We start from the raw sequence: 21220 nt of genomic DNA on the forward strand, positions 1-21220 counted from the left end.
CCTCCAGTATATCCCAGGATGCACCAGGCAGGGCCACCATTTTGAAGAGGTGGGCCCAGAGGCAGGAGGAAATAGGCATCCCTCCTGCCAGTCTCATAATAAAATGCTAAGCGCGCATGCGCACTCTCACCGCTGTGTTGCCTGATCTGTAGTTCCGTGGCCAGCAGAGTGCACATGTGGGCTTGCTGGCTCCGGCCAGACAGTTCATTTTTTAGTTCAAAGCCACCACCGCAGCTCCTCTATCGAACCTCACCAGAGTCGGAGAAGATTTCCGACTCTGGCGGGGATCGAGAGAGGAGACGCAGCGTAGGCTTTGAACTAAAAAATGAACTTTGTCTGGCCGGGCATCTGGGGTCTGCAATGTGATGGTGCGGGCGCATGGAAGGCAGATATTGTGTGAGCAGGGCAGGATGACCGACTCCCAAAATAGGCAGCTGCACACTGGCTACTTCGCTTCCTCCATGGCTGCTCAACGAAACACGACAAAATAATGAACAAGCAAACAGACCCACGCGGAGGGAGGATAGACCTGTGAGGATGGTTGGCCAGGTGTGAGTGTGTGGAGGGTACATCTGGGTAAAGGGCTGGGGACAGGCAGCCTGCCCAAAGATTCAGTGCAGTGGCCAGGGAGGGGGTTGGGTTTGAATTGGTGCAGGCTCTGGTGTTGAGATGTTTTTGGCAGAGCAGGGAAGAGGTGCTACTGGGCCGGGGGAGCAATGAAGAGGGACAGGGGGAGCAGGGAAGAGGTGCTGCTGGACAGGAAAGTGGAGTGGGGAGGGAAATGCTGCTGGTGAGAAAAGGGGGCTCGGGCTGAAAGGGAACAGATGGGAGAAGGGGGCTGGGGGGGTAAAAATGGGTTTGGAGCTGGGGCTGAAAATAGGGGACATGTGAGGGAAGGAGGCTTTACTAGCACCCGTTAATGTAACGGGCTAAAACACTAGTCTTCAATGAAAGGTATAGGGGGTTGGGGGAGCCCAACCACCAGAGATTTTTTCAGGGGTTTCGGGGGGATCCCAGCCCACTAGACCACCAGAGATTTTTTTGATGTGGGAGGCTGAGGGCTGGAAAGATTAGCAGGTGGGAGAAGGGGGCTCAGGGGCAAATCCTGGCAGCTGATTCACAAATCAGCTGATTGGGGTTTCCCCTGATGGCAGGGGAAGCCCCAATCAGCTGATCGCAGCTCTGGAGCTGTCAGGAGAAGCTGTGAATCAGCTGGGAGGGAAGGAAAACAATGGCATTTTTTTTTTTTAAAAAAAGGGGCACAGCTGTTATGTTTGTGTTGTGTGCATGCATAACCACTACCAGCAGCTCCAGAGCTGCCGGAAAATAACAACTCTAAAAAGGAGGGGGGGTGGGGGGGTTCCCTTTTGTGCATCGCAAGGAGAGCTGATTTAAATACTAATGAAATGCTTGCCTATCTCTCCTATGTCCTAGAGCATGAGAGCTGCTGGGATACACTCTTGGGCTGACCCCGCCGGGGGCACTTTTTAAAATTCCCCTAACCCTGGTTACATTACAAACCACAAGCAAGTCACTTCTAGAAAATACCTCACAAATCACCAGGTCAGAAAGGACAATAGTACATATAAAGGCTGGCATTCAAAATGGACTCTCAGAATCAGGCCTTGTGAAATATGTTCTGCCTTTATACTGTGCAGGAATGCCCCAAACCATCTACAAAACGCCTCCTCTGCAGACATGTATAGGTGCAGGCAATGCCAGTTCCAAAATTTAGTGCTTACACATGAGGAGCATCGATGAATGTACAACTGCCATCTCCTCGCTGAAATGCCACACAGGTTCTCTCACATCATCTCCAGAGGGATCAATAATAAATAAAACCATGCAGCTGAGGCTGGCATTTGATAGCCTTTGAGATGGTGTCAAGGTTCAGATGGACTTAAAATATAAAAGAACCTATGAGAAATATCTGAGTCTGGATGTGCAGGATATCAGACAGTAGCCAGTTACATAATCAGTACCGCAGCCTCGGTCTGGCACTTATCCCACATTGCCGTACTTCATTTTCCCTGCACTTATCAAAGTTACCCCCCCCCCTTTTTTCACAAAGCCATGTTGGGCTTTTTTATTGCCAACCACGGAGGTATTAGCTCCAACACTATGAATTCTTATGAGCGTCAGAGCTAATACTATTGTGGACGGCAATATAAAAGCCCAACATGGCTTTATAAAAGGGGTGGGGGGAGTTAATTAATTTCTAATTTTGTGGAACATCATAGAAGCTCAGTATGCAGAAGGGTCTTGCATAAAGCAGTTATTTCTGTGAGATACTTGTGCTAAAGGGATATCTCATCATAGATTGATATGTATCTACTAGAGTTTGACTCGATCACAGGAGTGAGATGAAATGGTGAGAAACTGTGGCAGAGCTGATAATCTCTGCTGTGTTCCTCATTCTGAATTCACGTTACTGTCTCTGTTTCAGTTCCTTCTTCTGAATGCAGGGCCAGCAAACACATAACTAGAAATACAGAATGCTAGTGTAAACCCATATGCTGCAGTTAACTGATTAGAGAAATTCCCAACATGATGAAAGAAAGTGGATAAAGGGGGCTTTTTTATTGCAAATTTGTAAGCAAAACTGTACAATCAGACTAAGAATATTATGCAGCTTTCTGATTCAGCTAGTATATAGTTGCACCTTTGGGGGTAATTGTAAAAACCTTTATTGTGCATAAAGCAGAGTTTTATGTGCAGAACTAGTTCATTTTCAAATGACTTGCTCTATATGAGGTAAAAATATAAGCCAAGGCATTTTTCTGAGCAGGCTTGAGGGGCGGGGGAGTGAATTTTAAAATTTATTTATATGTATGTAACCAGGGACATAGATATGGGTGAACTTTGTTTCTATCACTTTGAAGCCAACCCACCCAATCGGTGACAGCAGCACAGACTGGTGAGAAAAGCTATGCCACTGTGATGCACCCATAAGCCAGGAAATCTGTGCACACAAAATAAAAGTGAAAATGTGTACGGGTACCTTCCATGGGGAAATTTTCAAAGGAAAAGTACATGGATACTTCCTTTTTGAAAATTGGTGCAACTTAAACACATTGCTACAACACAACTTGGATAACCTGTTATAAAATTGGCATTTCCTTCAGCTGGAAAGACTGTTGTTTCGATTTATTTAATCAGTAGAATAATGTTATCACTGGCCCCTGGGTTTTTGTAGCTGTTATTTCAAGATTCTGCAGCACAGTTTAATTTAATTGGGTAGGGTAGGGATATTTTATTAATACATATTTATATTATAATGGAATATATGGTAGGGAGGGGTGGGAAGGGGGAGGGATAATAATTTATGTAATGTGCAAATGATAGCATGTAAGTGATATATTTATTGTTAATATGATTAAATATATGTAACACTTAATGTAATTTTAATAAAGAATTAAAAAAAAAAAAGATTCTGCAGCAATTATATGGCATCTACTATAATAAAATGCTAAACGCGCATGCGCACTCCTACCTGCGTGTTCCGTATGTCCGTGGTTGGCAGGAGTGCGCAAGCGCGCTTAGCTGTGGCAATGGCCGATTGACGGAGGCAGGAAACACGCCACTACTCCCCCATCGCCAGAGAAACGTCGCTATGGCTGGCCGCATTGGACAGTGAGGAGGTCGTTGGGAAGCGGGCAGGTGCTGACAGCGGACATCACGTGCACCGAATTGGCGCTCGGGGGCAAGGAAAATGGGAGACGGGCCTTAATGGCCTTTCGCGAGCATGCTGGTGTGGGCGGCCAACCAGCTCCAGCTCATCCGCTGCAGCCAGAACTTACAGTTATTACAGTTTTTTTTACAGCAGTATTTACTATTACACAAAATATACGTATTTAAGGTGGTCGAATTCTAATTTAGAAACTGGCGGCAGGGAACACGCTGGCAAATCCCCCCTTACTCACTATAAGCCAATTCGTCCCCCCCCCCGGCGAACCCAAACCCCCATTGAGCCTACCATCCAACCCTCCCACCGCAAGATGAACACAAACCTCCCGGCTGCAGTAGCGTCCACAGCACTCTAAACATTCTGATTCATGGCCTTCTACTGCCCTGATTTTCTCTGCCGTGTCCCTAATGACATCATCAGAGATGCGGCAGAGGAAATCAGGGCAGTAGAAGGCCGCGAAGCAGAATGTTTAGAGTGCTGTGGACGCTGCTGCAGCTGGGAGGTTTGTGTTCATCTCGCGGTGGGAGGGTCAATGAGGTCGGCTGCACGGCGGCGGTAGTGGCGGGGGGGTAGGGGGGAGATGGAAAAATGCTGCAAATGCCGAATTCTACTGTATGGTAGAATGGTGGGGGTAGAAATGAAAGGTTCTACTGCACAGGGGGATGGGAGGCAGGCAGGCTGTCTTTGGGTGTGGGGGGGGGGGAACAAAGTCTAAAATGCATTGAGGGGGCATTGGAAGGGGCACTAAGGACATAGGAAGGGGCACTGAGGGCACTAAGGACATAGGAAGGGGCACTGAGGGCACTAAGGACATAGGAGGCACTGGGGGCACTAAGGACACAGGACAGGCACTGGGGGCAGTAAGGACACAGGACAGGCACTGGGGACACTAAGGGCACAGCACAGAGGCACTGGGGCACTAAGGACATGGGAAGGAGGCACTGGGGGCACTAAGGACATAGAATGGGACACTAAGGACATGAGAGGCAGCACTGGGGACACTAAGAACATAGGAATGAGGCACTAAAGACATAGGATGGGACACTATGGACATAGGAAGGGGGCCAGGGAGAAATAGACAGGTATAGCGCAACATAGAAATACAAGCAGGCAGGCAGGCAGGGGGCCAGGGAGACAGACAGAAAGAAAGACAGACAGGGGGCCAGGGAGAAACACAGACAGAAAAAATGACAGACAGACAGCGTCCAAGGAGAGAAAGACAAAGAAAAAAAATTCCAGACAGACAGACATCTACTCTAGCACCCGTTAATGTAACGCGCTTAAACACCAGTATTTACAATAATTGCATAGAGTTCCACACCTCACTCCCTTCTATTTACGGATATATGGGCACATTGCAGATGTGATGTGTTTCAGCTAGGAGAGGAGAATGGTTACCATAGGCTAAATATTATTTGCATATGGACATCTCTCCTGTTGTCCTGAGTCATGCAGAATGGGTAAAAGTGAATCAATTTTTCACCCCAATTCCACTGTTGACACTCCCCGACACCTCAAGATTCCTCTAACACTCCCCAAATGCCCACCGACACCTCCAAGATCTCCCCTGCCACCACCGACCCCCCCCCCCCCATACCTTTGTCTGATGGCTAGTAAGAGGGATGCCCATTCCCTCCTGCCAGCAGGCCCGCCACTGCGAAATGGTGGGTCTTCCCCTTCCCAGTGCATTCTGGGATGGACTAGGGAGGGACCTACAGCCCTGATTGGCTCAGATGCCTAACACCCTTCCCATAGGATGGGTCTTAGGCACCTGGGCAAACTGGAGTCCTAGGCCTCCTTCCCAGTGCATCCTGGGATGCACTGGGAGTGGCCTAAGACTCCGATTGGCCAGCTCTTGTGCGCAGGTGCTAGGATACACAACACAAATAGCGTGCATATAATTTGCATACTATTTGTGCTGAGCAGAGCATTGCAAATCAATATGTACACTTTGGAGGAAAGGCGGAAAAGGGGTGATGTGATAGAGATGTTTAAATACCTACGTGGCATAAATATGCATGAGGCAAGTCTCTTTCAATTGAAAGGAAACTCCAGAATGAGAGGGCATAGGATGAAGTTAAGAGGCTCAGGAGTAATCTAAGGAAAAACTCTCTTACAAAAAGGATGGTAGATGCGTGGAATGGTCTCTTGGTAGAGGTGGTGGAGACAAAGACTCTGTCTGAATTCAAGGGAGCATGGGACAGATATGTAGGATCTCTTAAGGAAAGGAGGAGGAGGAGATAGTGGATGGACAGACTGGATGGGCCATTTGGCCTCTATCTGCCATCATTTTTCTATGTTTCTAAGTGGCGTATCAGTGTAAATATGTTAAGACAGTGTTACCTCCTACTTGTTAGCACTGGCTGATTAAGAAGCAGATGTTCATAAATTTGCTATTTAAGGAAATTAAGGACCTTTGTGAATGACTATAATTCTTAGCTAGGGTTTACTGCTACATGATAATACCAACGTTTCAAAGAAATATTTAACTGTGCTAACTGAAGCAGTCCCTCCTGGTTTTATGCGGTAGGGACCTGCCAGGCTATTTATTAGATGAATTTAAAATTTTATAGATTTATTACAGGAGAGAGCAGGACATTTTGTGTTGAGCTCTTTTCATAAATACCAAAAAGCCAGTTTATCAGTGATTTCTAGATGAGGTATTAAATAAGATCAGCTTTGGTCTAGAGATTTTCAGATATAATTATACCAATCTGGTGTTCAGCCGTACTGCTGCCATACATTCCAAGGCTGACATCTTTCATTAGGATTTATTTACTGTCTTTCTGAAGAAATTCACCCAAACATCTGCATCATAAAACTGAACTCATATACACTATAGGGAGCAGCAAAGGTTCCATTGACAGGCGCCAGATTTGACATTTCCGTAGTATATTTGTGATCCCAAAAGTGATGTTTGTCGTCAAGCAGAATACATAGCCATATGCACCTTAGATTTTTAACGTATGCTGCAACACAATATGTCAAAAATCACACAGCTCACAAATCATTCTTTCTTTGTGCATCCATCTGTGTTATCACATATGGCAGAGTTTGTCGGCCTTGAGCTTTCCACACCTCACCCAGCAGAAGCTCTGATAGTGCAGTATTAAATCACCCAAGTAGCTTAAAAGGAAAACCGATGTTCAAGAAAATCATCACAACTCAAATTTTATTCAACAGCAAATGGAAGGGAATGTTATTTTCCAGAGCAAATGTTCCAAATGAAAATAATATATATATATATATATTTTTTTTTTTAGAAAAGTACATACATTAAAGTTTTTCTTCCTTCATTAAATATATATGTTCGGCAAAAAAAAATAAAAAAAAACCCAAAACAAACAAACCAAAAAAATAAAAGTAAAACTTCTTTGTACAAAAAAAGCAGAAAAGACGACAAAGCAAATGTCATATACATAAAATGTGTAATATTGTAAGTTATAATAGTATAAACCTGTCTGGCTGATTGTTTCTATGATCTTTACTAACAGGCAAAAAGTAGTAACCGTGGCCTTTAAAAATCTACAACTAGGTTCAGAGGCAGTTATTTTTAGGCTTAATAATTTTAGAGGGAAACATATGACAGCCACTGGTTGTGTTTTCAGTCACTATCCTGGAAGGAATTAAGAGGGTCTTTTACTAAATATTAGCATGTTATCTGCGGCAGGGCCCATAGGAAAAAAATAGGTCCTATAGCAGATAACATGCATTAATCTTTAGTAAAAGACCCCTGAAGACTTGGGTGTGGAGGGGAGAGTACTTTAAGAAAAACAAATCAAAAATAAGTTAGCATTAGAGCCTTGTAGATTATCTGAAACTAGCCTGTTCATTCCTGTTCAATGAAATGTTAATTTACAAAGCCAGAACTGAAAGAGGTACGATCTGAATTGGCCGTGAGCCATTGTGTTCTGTGGTTTTATTTATTTTTATGTTGCTTCATTGGTGTTGGCGGCAGCAGCAGCAAAAGCTGTAATGTTGCGTTAGCTGCTCCTGTGATTACAGCTCCTTTCCAGTTAAAGCGGCAGTAGCAGCAGTATATGGCGCCTTCTCACAGGAATCACATCTAGGTAATTATGCCTTCACTGCATTTCCAGCATTAAAAAAAAAGGTAGTTGAGAGACAGGGGAGGAACACTGACGAAGTGCACACTGTCACATCTTTGTACAGGTCCTTGCTGTTATTTGTGCCTTTGACTAAAGCAATGTGGCTACTGTCTGGAAGACATATGACAAATTCTTCAGGAGGTGAGGGTGCACTTCAAATAATAATAATAAAAACAACAATATCAACAACAATACCACCCGAGATTGTGTCTTTTTCTTTTTGTGTAGTCACTTCTGCAGTCATATGACATTCCAGTTTGCACATATAGGTTGCACTCGGCAGCTTCAGTTACAGTCATAAACAAAATCGTAGTTGCTGGGTTCCTTGGGAATAGGTGGAGGGGCATCGGGGATCTGAATGTTTTCTAGGTCGAGCAGGCGAAGCTTGATCTCCATGCTGAGCAGTGTGTCTAAGTCGTTCCGTGTCAGCTCACTCATCATATCCTTCCCTAGGAGGGCATTCAACCCATCTGTCCAGATACAGTACTGTGGGAAGATAAAGACTTATTATTATAATGGCTGATGCAAAGCAAAGTCTGGATTCCTGCAGTAGTTATCAATCAAATACCATCCCAATGTGCTTCTCAATTAGAGAACCACAGGAAACATAAGTGCAACCATCTCTGATGTGAATGGTCTGGGGAATAACTAGATAACTTAAGTAGGCTAAGCTAGAAATATCTTTAAAGAAATATTCACTGTAGAAGCAGCTATGATTTTTTTTTTCTTCAAACAATGCAAAGTATTAACTGCATGAAAAGTGTATTGTTTCAGCTGAAGTCCTAGCAAGCAAAAGAGTTACAAAACTAAACACCTCACAGCATACCCTGAAGAAAGCCACAGCATGATGGCTGAAACGTCGGTTCTACCTACCTAGCCGCGGTGTGACCTGGACAACAGCAATAATCATTTATGAGATTTGATTATGCAAACAAGAAATGGGCGGCTCAGTTCAGATCTGGTTTGGTGTCACCTGGCCTAAATATTGACTAATCCAACCCACACATGCTTAGACTCAAAATATAGTACAACCCCTTTTCACACCCAAAAGATCAAACTCAAAAAATTTCAAATGAAAGCACTGTAATTAGGGTCACAAACTATTTGCTAATGTGGAACTGAATAAAACTATGAAGGTTAGAAGGAAGAAAGCAGGTTTTAAAATGTCTATGGCACGTTAGCAAAATACCAAGATTTAACAGAGTATAATATTAGCTGCCAGGTTGCCCAGTTGTGAGAGGGAGACCTTTTGGCTGATGCTAGTTTAGAACTTAGACAGAACAGTTCCAGAGTTGCTAGGGACACGGTATATCTGGAGGGAATAATCTACTGTTTCAGTTCCTTTTTCTTGACAAACTCTTCACATGTGTCAAGAATGTCTCCTACAGATATAATATTGGTTGACATTTGAAAGATGCTCCTGCAAACTGATTCTGCTTCGGGGTTTTAAGATTAGGTGTTTCTGTTTTCTCTAAGGAGGCAACAGCCAAATTGGGAGATCCTAAGGCCTGGAACAGGCAAGTAGAAATAGCTATTTCTAAATTAGAACTTCAGTCATGATTATATCTTGTGATGGAATGGACAGCATCCTCTATAATAAAACCCTAAGCGTGCACACGCACTTACAATGCCGTGATCCCTGACTCCGTGTTGTGTCACTCCGTGGCCGTGTTCAATTTGCGTCGCGTGCGGTGTGTGTTGGCTTACGGCGCTGAGAGCAATGGCAGGAGGGTGTCCTTCGGCCTGAACAAAGCAGACAGGGTACGGGTGCTGCGAGACATCCGGCTGCTACTGCTGGAGGAGGAGAAGGAAAGGGGGAGGGATGTGCTGGGGGCAGGCAGCAATCTTGGTTTGCTCAGGGAGGGAGACAGAAGGAGGCCACGGAGAGACAGGCAGGCATGGCGCAACAGAGAGAGATAGGCAGGCAGGGGGCCAGGGAGAGAGACACAGAAAGACAGACAGATACATCTATTCTAGCACCCGTTAATGTAACGGGCTTAAAGACTAATAAAAGATAATTGGTGTGAGCAGAAACTGCATGTTTCTTAATTTCCCTAAATCTTGGCTTCTGTCCCTTTAGAATTGTTAAAGAAATGTTTCTCAGAGATACTGCAGCTTTCTAATGTTGAAACTATTAGTATTCTCAATTCATACTATTTTCCTGTTAAAGCCCTAGTGAGGAAGGTAATGGAGAGAGAGAAGGACATGATAGTAACACCTGACACAATAGAAACATAGAAAAGTGACGGCAGAAAAGGGCCAAGGCCCATCAAGTCTGCCCACTCTATTGACCCACCCACCCTCCTAGCTACCCTTTGAGAGATCGCACTCTGATGTCCCATTTCCTCTTAGAGATTCCTGCTTTATTGGACTCTTCGTCTGATTTTATTCTTAGTAGAGCTACCCTTTTAGTCACATTTCTTGCTGAATCAGACATGATTAATGTCTTAAGCATTGTTTTCAAAAGGATTTAAAATTATGCATTTTTCCTGATTTATGTAGCGTTACACAAAGGGCAGGATTAAAGCAAAGGTAATTTAGGCAGATGCCTCAGGCCCTACATAGTCCCCATGCAGAAAATAAAGTCATCAGTCACATCTGTAGTATCAACACACCTAGAGTAAGAAGTGGCATCATATCAGCCACCCATATCATCATCTGGTACCGTGCATGGCTAGGAGAAGGCATTATTAGCTACCATCACACATTGGGCCCTTGGTGGCCTACTAGTGTCTAAAACCCCTTAAGTAAATTCTCCGCACCCAAAGGAGTAGGAAGCAGTGTACAACTAAACAAGTCCCAGTTGTTTTAGAAGCTGGGGAGGATACTTGCTGGAGTCTGAATTTTTTTTTTTTTAATCTTCACATTAATGTGATGTGATTAGATTTAAGGCTAATATATGTATCTATTTATTAATCTATTTACTATCTATTTGTGTTTGATATACTACAGAAGGTTTAAAAATGCATTTATATTGCTGTTGAGTTACAGGCTCTTTTACTAAGCCAGCTTGATTACTGCAATATTGCCTATTTGGCAATTTCCCAGAAGACGACTGCGAATAGTGCAAAATATGGCAGTCAGTCTGATTTTTAGGTTGAAGACCTATGATTACGTAATCTTTCAATAAGTGCAATGTAAAATACAATCACTTGACATTTAAACATCACTTAATATTCCATCAAAAATTAATACAAATAAAATATTCCTTCCCCATATACCCTCAATAGTATTTTGAACCTAAGAAAACATAACTCAACATATCCTACCCCGGACGTGTATTAATAAAGGGAAAACACAATGTTCATTATATACAGTAATTTGTTAATGGCCCCCAAACATCCTCAAATTTCCTAAAATGCCCCTGCTATATAGATATTACTCATTCCATTTTAAAGATGTGGCACAACGAACTCCACCAAAAACTATAACTCAACCTATCGCAGTTTTTCCAAATTTTTGTAATTTGTTGTATGGCAACCCCTGTCATAATAAGTAAAAGTTTATTATTAGAAGAAGAGATTTGACTCCTAGCTCTCATTGATGTCCCAAATAATATAATATCATATGATAGTTCTACCGGATTTCTAATAAGTGCATGATTCTGTAGCCCATCTCAAGATACTCCATTTTTTGCTGTAAAAGGGCTCCATAGTTTGTAATTAGGAAGTGTTGAGTTTCTCAGAGGTTTTGTTTTTATAAATCTAATTTTTCTCTCTATGATGTAGGCTATTTTAGCTTATATATTACTATTACTTTGGACAATTGCTTTTTTTTCTGAACTGCTTTATTTACTTGTTTGTAAATGGGATGGAAATTTAATTTTAAAAAAACAACTCACATCTCAAAGCAGTGTAGTACCGTATTTTCACGCATATAACGCGCATACGTGTATAACACGCATACGCGTATAGCGCGTGGGTCCAAAACATTTGTGTAAAACATTTTTTATATAGCACGCAAACGCGTATACCGCGCATGCTGCTATAACCTCCTCCCGCCACTCCCGCTTACTCCCTCTTCTGGCCTGCGAACCGGCATCCTCCCTCTTCCCTGTGCCGGGCTCAGAATCTCGGAGAGAGCGAGACCAGAAGGCTTTGAGCATGCGCAAATGCTCAAAGCCCAATCCAGCCCGGCACAGGGAAGAGGGAGGATCTCCCTCGCACTGCCCAGCCCAACGAGGGAGGATCTTCGGGCACTGGCACATCCTATGCATTGGTGCTGGTGCCGGTGTCCAATCGGGTAAGCGACCGATGTTTTTGCGGTGCTGGGGGGGATGTAGGATCGCAGGGGAGGGGGGGGTGACGCGAGCGGGGGGGGAGGATGCCGGTTCGCAGGGGGGATGCCGGATCGCACTGAAGAAAAAAATTTGTATAACGCGCTCACACATATAACGCGCATGGTTATACTCGGTTTGTAAAATCGTGTATAATGCGCGCGTTATATGCGTGAAAATACGGTATTAATCACTGCTGAAAGTAAAGGTTTACACAATACAGTACTCCCCCGATATTCGCAGGGGTTCTGTTCCAGGAACCCCTGTGAATATTGAAAACTGCGAATACGTTTTTTAGTGGGGGAGACAGGAGAGGGCAGCTGGAGCGCCGGCGAGTGAAGGAAATCACTGGCGGTATGCTCCGACCGCCTCTTCCTGCACTAAAGTCGGGTCTCACCAATCAGGAGCTGCGTGTCAAATGACCAAGTCAAAATGATCTACCAACAATAAAAAATTTTTTAAAAAACACAAAGCACACTGTACGGAGAGAAAATGTTAATTATCATTTATATTCAGGTTTTTTTTCAAAGAGGTCAAGGCAGATGACTTTAAAATATGCAATGTCAATTCAGTAACAACTATACAAAAATATACCCCCTCCCTTTTTACTAAACCGCGATAGTGGTTTTTAGCACAGGGAGCTGCGCTGAATGCCCTATGCTGCTCTCAACGCTCATAGGCTCCCTGTGCTAAAATCCGCTATTGCGGTTTAGTAAAAGGGGGCCATAGTGCAAAATATAGACAGCAGATATAAATTCTCAAAACGGACACATTTTGATCACTAAATTGAAAATAAAATCATTTTTCCTACCTTTGTTGTCTGGTGATTTCATGAGTCTCTGGTTGTACTTTCTTCTTCTGATTGTGCATCCAATATTTCTTCCCTTCTTTCTGCCTCCTGCATGCTTCCTCTCCTCCAGATCTCATTCCACTCCCCAACCAACATCTCTGTCTTTCCATGAGTCCAACTTTTTCTTCCTCTCTCCCTGCCCCCTTTCTTTCTCTCTCCCTGTCCCCCTTTTTTTTCTTTCTCTCTGTCTTTCTTTCTGTCTCCCTGCCCCCCTTTCTTTCTTTCTGTCTCCCTGTCTGTCTTTCTGTATCCTTGTTCTGCCTCCCTGTCTTTCTGTCTCCCCTTTCTTTCTCTCTGTCTCCCCTTTCTTTCTCCCCAAGCCACCACCAGGGCCTTTGTCTGAGAACAGACCCCCAAGCCACCGTTGCTGCCGAGTTCTCCCTGTTCCCTGATGCTGCAACAGGCCGGCAGCGACTGCAGAAGCACCGGGCCCACTAGCCTTCCCCCCAATGTCAATTCTGACTTCGGAGAGAAAGTTTCAGGCCATGGAGGGAGTGAGAACATTGGAAATTTCCCTGATGCAGCCACTAGGTGGCGAAACAAGAGCCTTGTTGCTTTTCTTCACTACAGCATTGTGGATTAGCTGAGACGCGATTTCAACATGAACAGCTGTGGGCCCGATTGCAATGGTCTGTGAGCAAGGATATCAGCTAGTGAAGATAAGCAAAGCATTTTTTCATGTTCTTTTTGTTGTTCTTCCTTTGTTTTCCTGTGCACAGTGGTGTTGGGTAATCCATTTTGAAAGTAGCATTTTGCACTTTGTGGAGTTTTTTGCCTATGAGACAGAAGGTGACTGGCTTATAACCCGTTGAGTTGCCATCTGAAATTGAAAGCATTTTTAAATGCAATTGAGGCTTTTTCTCCACTATTAGTAAATGTGCTTCAGTGGGTAGCTTCACCACTAGGCTAATAACATTGAGTATATTTTTGAGACTGAATTCTTGTTATTACATTATTTTTCTTGTGTGACAGAGATGTTTAAATACCTACTTGGAATGAGAGGGCATAGGATGAAGTTAAAGGAGTCTGCAAATAGGCAGACTGGATGGGCCATTTGGCCATTATCTGCCATCATGTTTCTATGTTTCTTGGATTAGAGAGGTGAGGAGACTCAAGAAAAAAATGAAAAAGCAAAGAAGAAAGAACTGAACCTTGAGGGATACCACAGGTAAATAAGAAAGCATCATATTTGGAAAATCTAAGTGAGACTTTAAAACCCTGGCCAGAGAAGTAAAAGGTGTCTAATACTGTGGCAGAAAGTCTGGACAAAAGTAGAGTGATTGATAAATTCAGAGTGATCACAGGATGAGGGTGAAAGGGGGCAGATTCAGAAATAATCTAAGGAAATATTTCTTTACAGAATGAATGCTGAATATATGGACCGGCTTCCCGGTGGAGCTGTTGGAAACAAGGACAGCATCTGAATTCAAAAAAAGTATAGGACAAATATTGAGGATTGTAAAGCTGAACAGTTTGTATGGATGAGCAGATCGGAGAGAGTGCATCTATGGTCTTCATTTGCCATTATATTGTATGTTTTTTGCTTTTAACCTGCTAGTTCAATCCTTATTGCTGAGTCTTTTGGACTATTGTAACATTGCATATCTAACAATCTTTAAGAAAGACATGGCTAGACTTATATTGATTCAGAACACAGCAGTTAGATTGATATACGGTCTTAAGAAGTACGACCATGTATTTCCATTTTATTGTGAATTGCATTGGCTTCCAATGGAGGCTTGTGACTTGTTTAAGTTGTGTTGTTTTTGCTACAAGGTTATGTATGGTACCGCTCCATTTTACATGGTTAATAGATTTTTTCTAGCATCGTACAAATATAGTAGAAGATCTCATGCCCTGTTTACTTTTCCACCAGTACAGGGCTGTAAAAGCAAGACATTTCTTGACCATACTCTAGCATTTCAAGCGGCTTCCCATGATAGAGAATTTCAATCGCTATTGCTTGGAGCTTGTTCTTATAAACATTTCAGAACTCAATTTTAAACTTATCTTTTTTCTAAATACTTGGTCAAATAATTTTCCTGCCATCATTAAATTGAATATTGTCTATAATCTTTTGTAAACCGCGTAGAACTTATGGTTACGTGGTTAAGAAGTACAAAGTTATGTTATGTTTAATATAACACTGTTCTGGGCAGGGAAAAGATAGATAAGAGCAAAAGCTGCCAAATTGAGACAGATTGAAGATCTATCAAGCCCAGTATCCTGTTTCCAACAGTAGCTAATCCAGGTCACAAGTACCTGGCAAGATCCCAAAACAGTAAAACAGATTTCATGCTTCTTATCTTAGATCCCAAGTCATCTTAATAATGGCTTATGGACTTGACTTTTAGGAAATTATCCAAACCTTTTTTAAAACCTTACATCTGCATAGGACAGAGATAGAATTCTGCAGTTTTGACTGCAAGGACAACAATGCAAGATCAAGGTAAAGCTTTGCTAGAAGAAGATCATTACAGACCTCCCAAAACATGACACTGAAAATATTCATCAGACTATTGGATAAAACTAGACAACAGATTTGCCTTTCTTGATACAGGAGATAGAATCAAAACCATAATTAGTGATGAAACTATAAAAACACGGACCTCAGAAAAAAACCAGAAAAGTAGCAAAATAAAGAAATCAAGCAAAATTTTCTGGTGATAGAAAAGAAAGTATTACAAAGGAACTGAGTGTTTCAACGTCAAGTTTGGCAAGACAAAAATGATAGCTCAAAGATATATGTTAAAAAATTGAATTATAACATGTAAACAGAAAAAAACAGATTAGTGTATCAGGATGTTAAGAGATGGCGGCAGAAGTTCCAACCTCACTTGGGGATACTTAAAGACATCAATGATAATGAATGATCCAGAAAGCATTAAAAAGAGATGGAAAGAATATATGGAAAATTTATACAAAAAAGGCAATGAGGATAACACTGGGAAAATTGAACTGGAAATTTACACCAAAGAAGAATCAGATATTTTAAAAGAAGAAATCATAGCAGCATAGCTTTACTGAAAAACAAGTCATCTGGCATTAATCAAAGACTCAGAAGGTGCTAACATGGCCCTCACTTGACTGTGTCAACAGATTTGGAAGGAAAAAACATGGCCAACCGATTGGAGAAGATCACTGTTCATACTTATACTGAAGAAAGGTGACACCAAGGACTGTAACAACTACAGAATGATTGAATTAATTCCACATGCCAGCAAAATATTGCTGAAAATAATACAATGAAAGCTATAATCATATGCTGAGCAAGAACTAACCAAAGTTCAGGCTGGTTTCAGGAAAGGTCAAGGAATAAGAGACATTATTACCAATGTTAGATGGATATTAGAGAAGAGCAAAGAATACCAGGAGCCCCTATACTTTTGCTTCATCGACTACAGTAAAGCTTTTGACTGTGTGGATCATGATAAACTATGGAGAACTCTAGTGCAAATGGGAATACCCAAACACACAACTCAGCTGATAAAGAGCCCCTACGAAAATCAAGAAGCTGTAGTGAGAACTGAGTATAGAAAAACTGATTGGTTTCCAATAAAATGTGGCATCGGGCAAGCATGCATCTTGTCACCTTACTTGTTCAACCTTTATGGCAAAAGCCATCTTCAGAAAAGTAAATTTGGAAGAAGAGAGCATTGGTTTCAAGGTTAGTGGCTGAAATACATAAAACCTGCGCTATGCTGTATCTACTGAGCAAAGTCAAAACTGAAAGTCATAATATGGGATTAGAACTGAACATAAACAAGATGAAGATTACGACCAAGGAAAATGAGAAAGATTTTGAGCTTGAAGGCAATAGAATAGAAGTAAAGGATTTCAATCTCCTGGGCTCTTTTGTAAACAAAGAAGCAACTAGGTACTCCACAAAATAGCACTTTGTTGCTCTTCAATGAAGGTTCTCGACAAAGTATTCAAAGGCAAGGAAATAACACTCCAAACGAAGATCAGACTTATCTACACATTCATTTACTCAGTGGTCAATTACAGATGTGAAATCTGAATACAGAAAGAAGATTGACTCATTTGAGCTTTGTTGCTGGAGAAGGATTTTATGCATGCCAAGGACCGCCAGAAGAACTAACAAATCAATTCTGGAAGAAATCAATCAGCTATGTTACTTGAAACCCAAATGTTGAAGTTACGACTGTCTTATTTTGGTCACATTGTCAGAAGAGAGAGATCACTGGAGAAAGACTTCATGTTTAGGAAGATTGAAGAAACCAGGCAAAGAGGGCTGGGTGGACACATTGAAAACATGGACTACCACAAAACCGATTTCTTTTTAGATATGTAATTCATCAAGTTGCTAGGACTTGAACACGAGTCAATAGCACCTAATAACAAGCTAACTGCTCTCACCACATTTTCTGGCATTGAATTTGATAGTTTAATTATACGTTGAATGAAGAAATATTTTCTACGATATGTTTTAAATTTACTACGTAGTAATCTTAGAATTTATGAAAGGAGTAAACAATGGTCTATCTGTTCTGTTCCACTTAGTATTTTACTGAATTTTATCATATCTCCCCTCAGTCGTCTCTTCTCCAAATCGAAGAGTTCTGCCTTGTAGTCTGCTATTGAGACAGAAATGGAGGAAGCCACTGCTTGCTCTGGGGTTGGTAGCATGGAATGTTGCTACAATTTGGGTTTCTGTCAGGTACTTGTGACCTGGATTGGCCACTGTTGGAAAAAGGATACTGGGCTAGATGGACCGTTGGTATGACCCAGTATGACTCTTCTTATATAATTAAAATTGAATTCATTGCCAGAGAATGTGGTGAAAGCACATTTACAGTACAAATAATGGCTAGGTAAATAAACTTGGACTTTAGTCATGCCCTTGCCCAAACCAGTCTCTCACTTGAACACACTGATGTGTAATCCAGGCAGGAAAGGAGTTGATTTATACAGAATTTTCCCAACACTTTGAAAAAAAAGACCAAAAAAAATTCCTAGGGTTGAATGTTTAGCAAGCAAATGAGCTGATACTTTATTTCCAAGCACTATATAATAGTGACACTAAAATATAGGCTGTATTTTTCATTACTGTTATTAATTCTAAGTACAGTAAATCTAAGTTAGCTGGCATAAATTTGTATTTCTTTTCAGAAGGATTTCTCTAATATAAAAGAAACCAGAGAAAGTCTGAAAGAGCGCTCTGCTCACTGAAGAACTGATTTCCTTTACAAGAAAGCCATTTTCATAAAACTCTCTCTATTTAACTTGCCAGTTGTTTATACTATAAAAGCTGCCTATTAACCATCGACAAAACCAAAGCTTTCCTTGTTGCTAATTTGAGACTGAGGGGGAGGTGGGGGAGGAAAGTACTTACTTCATGCTTGTCAGGAGCAATGAAATTCAACTGGCCATTGGAGTCATACAAAATAGAGAAAGCCAGCTCAAGCACCTCCTGGAACAGTAAAACAAAACACAGATAAATAAAAACAGCTTCATAAATCTAACCCCAAGTCCTGTGTACCGAAGCAGCCTGAATTAATGGATTTCAAGTAATGTCCAATAAATTGTTGCTTAATAAGAATTCTATATTACCTCCAGCTGTACCAACCGTGACAGCACAGCACTTAGCCAGAGATGTGTGCAATGGCCCATTCAGAGCTCTCTTTTCTAATACACTTATTTTACGGTTGTTATGGGTAGGAGGGTATCCTCCTTTCCTCAGATGCACCAGAGCAGACCTTTCCATGTGCATACTAATTGCATGCTATCTGTGCAGCAAACTTACCAAATGGCAAGATGCTCTTTCATAGGATGGAAACAATATGTCAACTCAAGTTGATCAGTCTTTAGAACTAATTCCTCTCCAAAATCAATGCCTCTGATCTGCTGCTACTGTTTTACCTGTTACCACATATGGTTGTCTACCAGGAATTATTAGGAAAGAATAGAGAATAAGACAAAGAATATTATAATGTCTTTATTATATCATTCCATGGTGTGACCTCACCTTGAGTATGGTATGCAATTCTGGTCGCCATATCTCACAAAAGATGTGGAGGGCCATTTTTGATTAGACATTTAATCTGAGTTTAGACGTTTTGCAGAATAAACAAACAAAAATCCAGTACCAAACATGCCCATTTTCAAAACTGCAAAATGTCTATCTTCTTGTTTCAAAAATGGATGTGCTTGTGCTCTGTGTCTGTGTGTCTCTTTTTGAACCATTAAAAAAAGAACCATATCTAAAAGACACACACACAAAACAAGTCATTGGGATAGAGGAGAGGCCAGCATTCTTAGTAGACTGGCCACACAGACATTCCAACAGAGCAGTGGGCACTGCAGTGAACTTCACATAAAAAGGCCCAGGTACACATCTCACCATATCCTTCTTATAGTGTATGGTGAACCCTCCTAAACCCACTGGATCCAACCAAACACCACACCAATAGACCTTATGCCTGCAGGTGTCATCTATATGTGGATACAGTGGGATTAGGATGGGATGTGGAAGACTCACATGCTCCATTGCAAGGGTAGGGGTTAGAGCAGGGGTGGGCAACTCCGATCCTCGAGGGCCGGAATCCAATCGGGTTTTTGGGATTTTCCCAATGAATATGCATTGAAAGCAATGCATGCAAATAGATCTCATGCCTATTCATTGGGGAAATCCTGAAAACCCGATTGGATTCCGGCCCTCAAGGACCGGAATTGCCCATGTCTGGGTTAGAGTATGGGCCTACAGGCTACTCCAGGAACCTGCTTACTGATCTATTAGAACTGATCACAACTTCTGAAGCTGTTAGACAGGCAGGTATGTACTGTTTCAATCACACCTTTGGGGGGTGGGAGGGGTGTCATTGAGTGTGGGGAGGTCATGCTTACATCCCTCCAGTGGTCATCTGGTCGATTTGGCCAACTTTTTGGCACTTATTCGTTGTTAAAACAGGTCTAGCCCCAGACATCTAAACTATGCCCTGGTCAGACTAGTGCAGGGGTCTCAAAGTCCCTCCTTGAGGGTCGCAATCCAGTCGGGTTTTCAGGATTTCCCCAATGAATATGCACGAGATCTATGTGCTTGCACTGCTTTCAATGCATATTCATTGGGGAAATCCTGAAAACCCGACTAGATTGCGGCCCTCAAGGAGGGACTTTGAGATCCTTGGATTAGTGGCATTGAAGAATTGATACATCCAGGTGAGGATGGTCCATCATTCTTTTAATAACTTCTTTTTAGATCAGGCCGTTGGAATTCCAGCTCATTGTGGACATGTTTATTTTTGTTAATTTTTTTAAAATCTTTCTTTAGTTTCTTATTTTTGTTTAAAAGGCTACCTTAGTATTATTTTATATGCTATATTTAGTATTCTTTTGTTTCTTTCATTTGGTTTTCTTTATTTTTTAGTAAGTAAGCAATTGTTTATTCAGGTGCTTTAGTTAGATTGTGAACCTTATTGGACAGTTAGGGTTGTTTCTCCAAGCACCTAATATTAGTTTGTTTGTGAACTGCTGTGAACTTCGAAGAGGTATTGGCGGTATACAAATAATACAAATAGGTCTGTCCACACCATGCCTCTAACATGTCCCCCCTTGAGATTTAGACAAACTGAGGATAAACAGCATAGAAAACAGGTCTTGAAAATAGTCTAGAAAACAGTGAGAAAAATCTCTATCTGCCCCTTCGTGCCACTTTTTGAATGTCTGTTTTTGAAATTGAGCCCCATAACGGAATTAGAAAAGGTTCAAAGCAGGGTGACCAAAATGATTAAGGCGATGGAACTCCTCTCATATGAGGAAAGGCTTAAGTGGTTAGACCAGGATTCTGTAAATGGCGCCATTAGAAAAGGTTCAAAGCAGGGTGACCAAAATGATTAAAGGGATGGAACTCCTCTCATATGAGGAAAGGCTTATGTGGTTAGACCCGGATTCTGTAAATGGCGCCATTATCGGTGGCTGCCTAAAAAAGGCTGATCAAATGTCGATCACGTAACGGTGCCATTTGCAGAATTGCAGCTATGTGAAAGGTAGGCGCCAGAAACGTAGGCCAGGGTTTTAAAGGCCTGCGCCTACAGAGGTGCATTATAACGCCTAAAGCTACTTCTGGCGTTAATCACACCTACAGTGGCAATAGACGGCGTAAGGTGCTTCTGTAGGTGGGATGACAGTCTTTATGGAGGCACCCTTAGGCACCTCCGGTTTTTAAAAAATTGAGTTTTAATTGATTTTTTAAATCAGCACAGCAAATTAGTGCATAAACATGAATCTATTTTTTACTCTTTTAAAAAAGTACAAAGATTAGGAGCCACAACTTAACATAG

The 21220-nt window shown here is 41.9% G+C and overlaps 1 protein-coding gene across 4 annotated transcripts in view; it reads right to left on the reverse strand.

The window, feature by feature from the left end:
* Positions 1-6843: 6843 nt before the first annotated feature.
* ELMO1 (engulfment and cell motility 1) overlaps positions 6844-21220 on the reverse strand; it is a 668619-nt gene continuing 654242 nt past the window's right edge. For all 4 annotated transcript variants that reach the window (XM_033930221.1, XM_033930218.1, XM_033930220.1 and 1 more), the window contains 2 exons: positions 18277-18354; positions 6844-8280 (listed from right to left, as the gene is read on the reverse strand). In XM_033930221.1, coding sequence (XP_033786112.1) covers positions 8080-8280; positions 18277-18354 — 279 coding nt within the window. In that variant the 3' untranslated portion in view covers positions 6844-8079. The remainder of the gene's footprint in view (positions 8281-18276; positions 18355-21220) is intronic.

Source organism: Geotrypetes seraphini, chromosome 2 (genome assembly GCF_902459505.1).
Source record: "Geotrypetes seraphini chromosome 2, aGeoSer1.1, whole genome shotgun sequence".
In the NCBI taxonomy this organism is placed as follows: domain Eukaryota; kingdom Metazoa; phylum Chordata; class Amphibia; order Gymnophiona; family Dermophiidae; genus Geotrypetes; species Geotrypetes seraphini.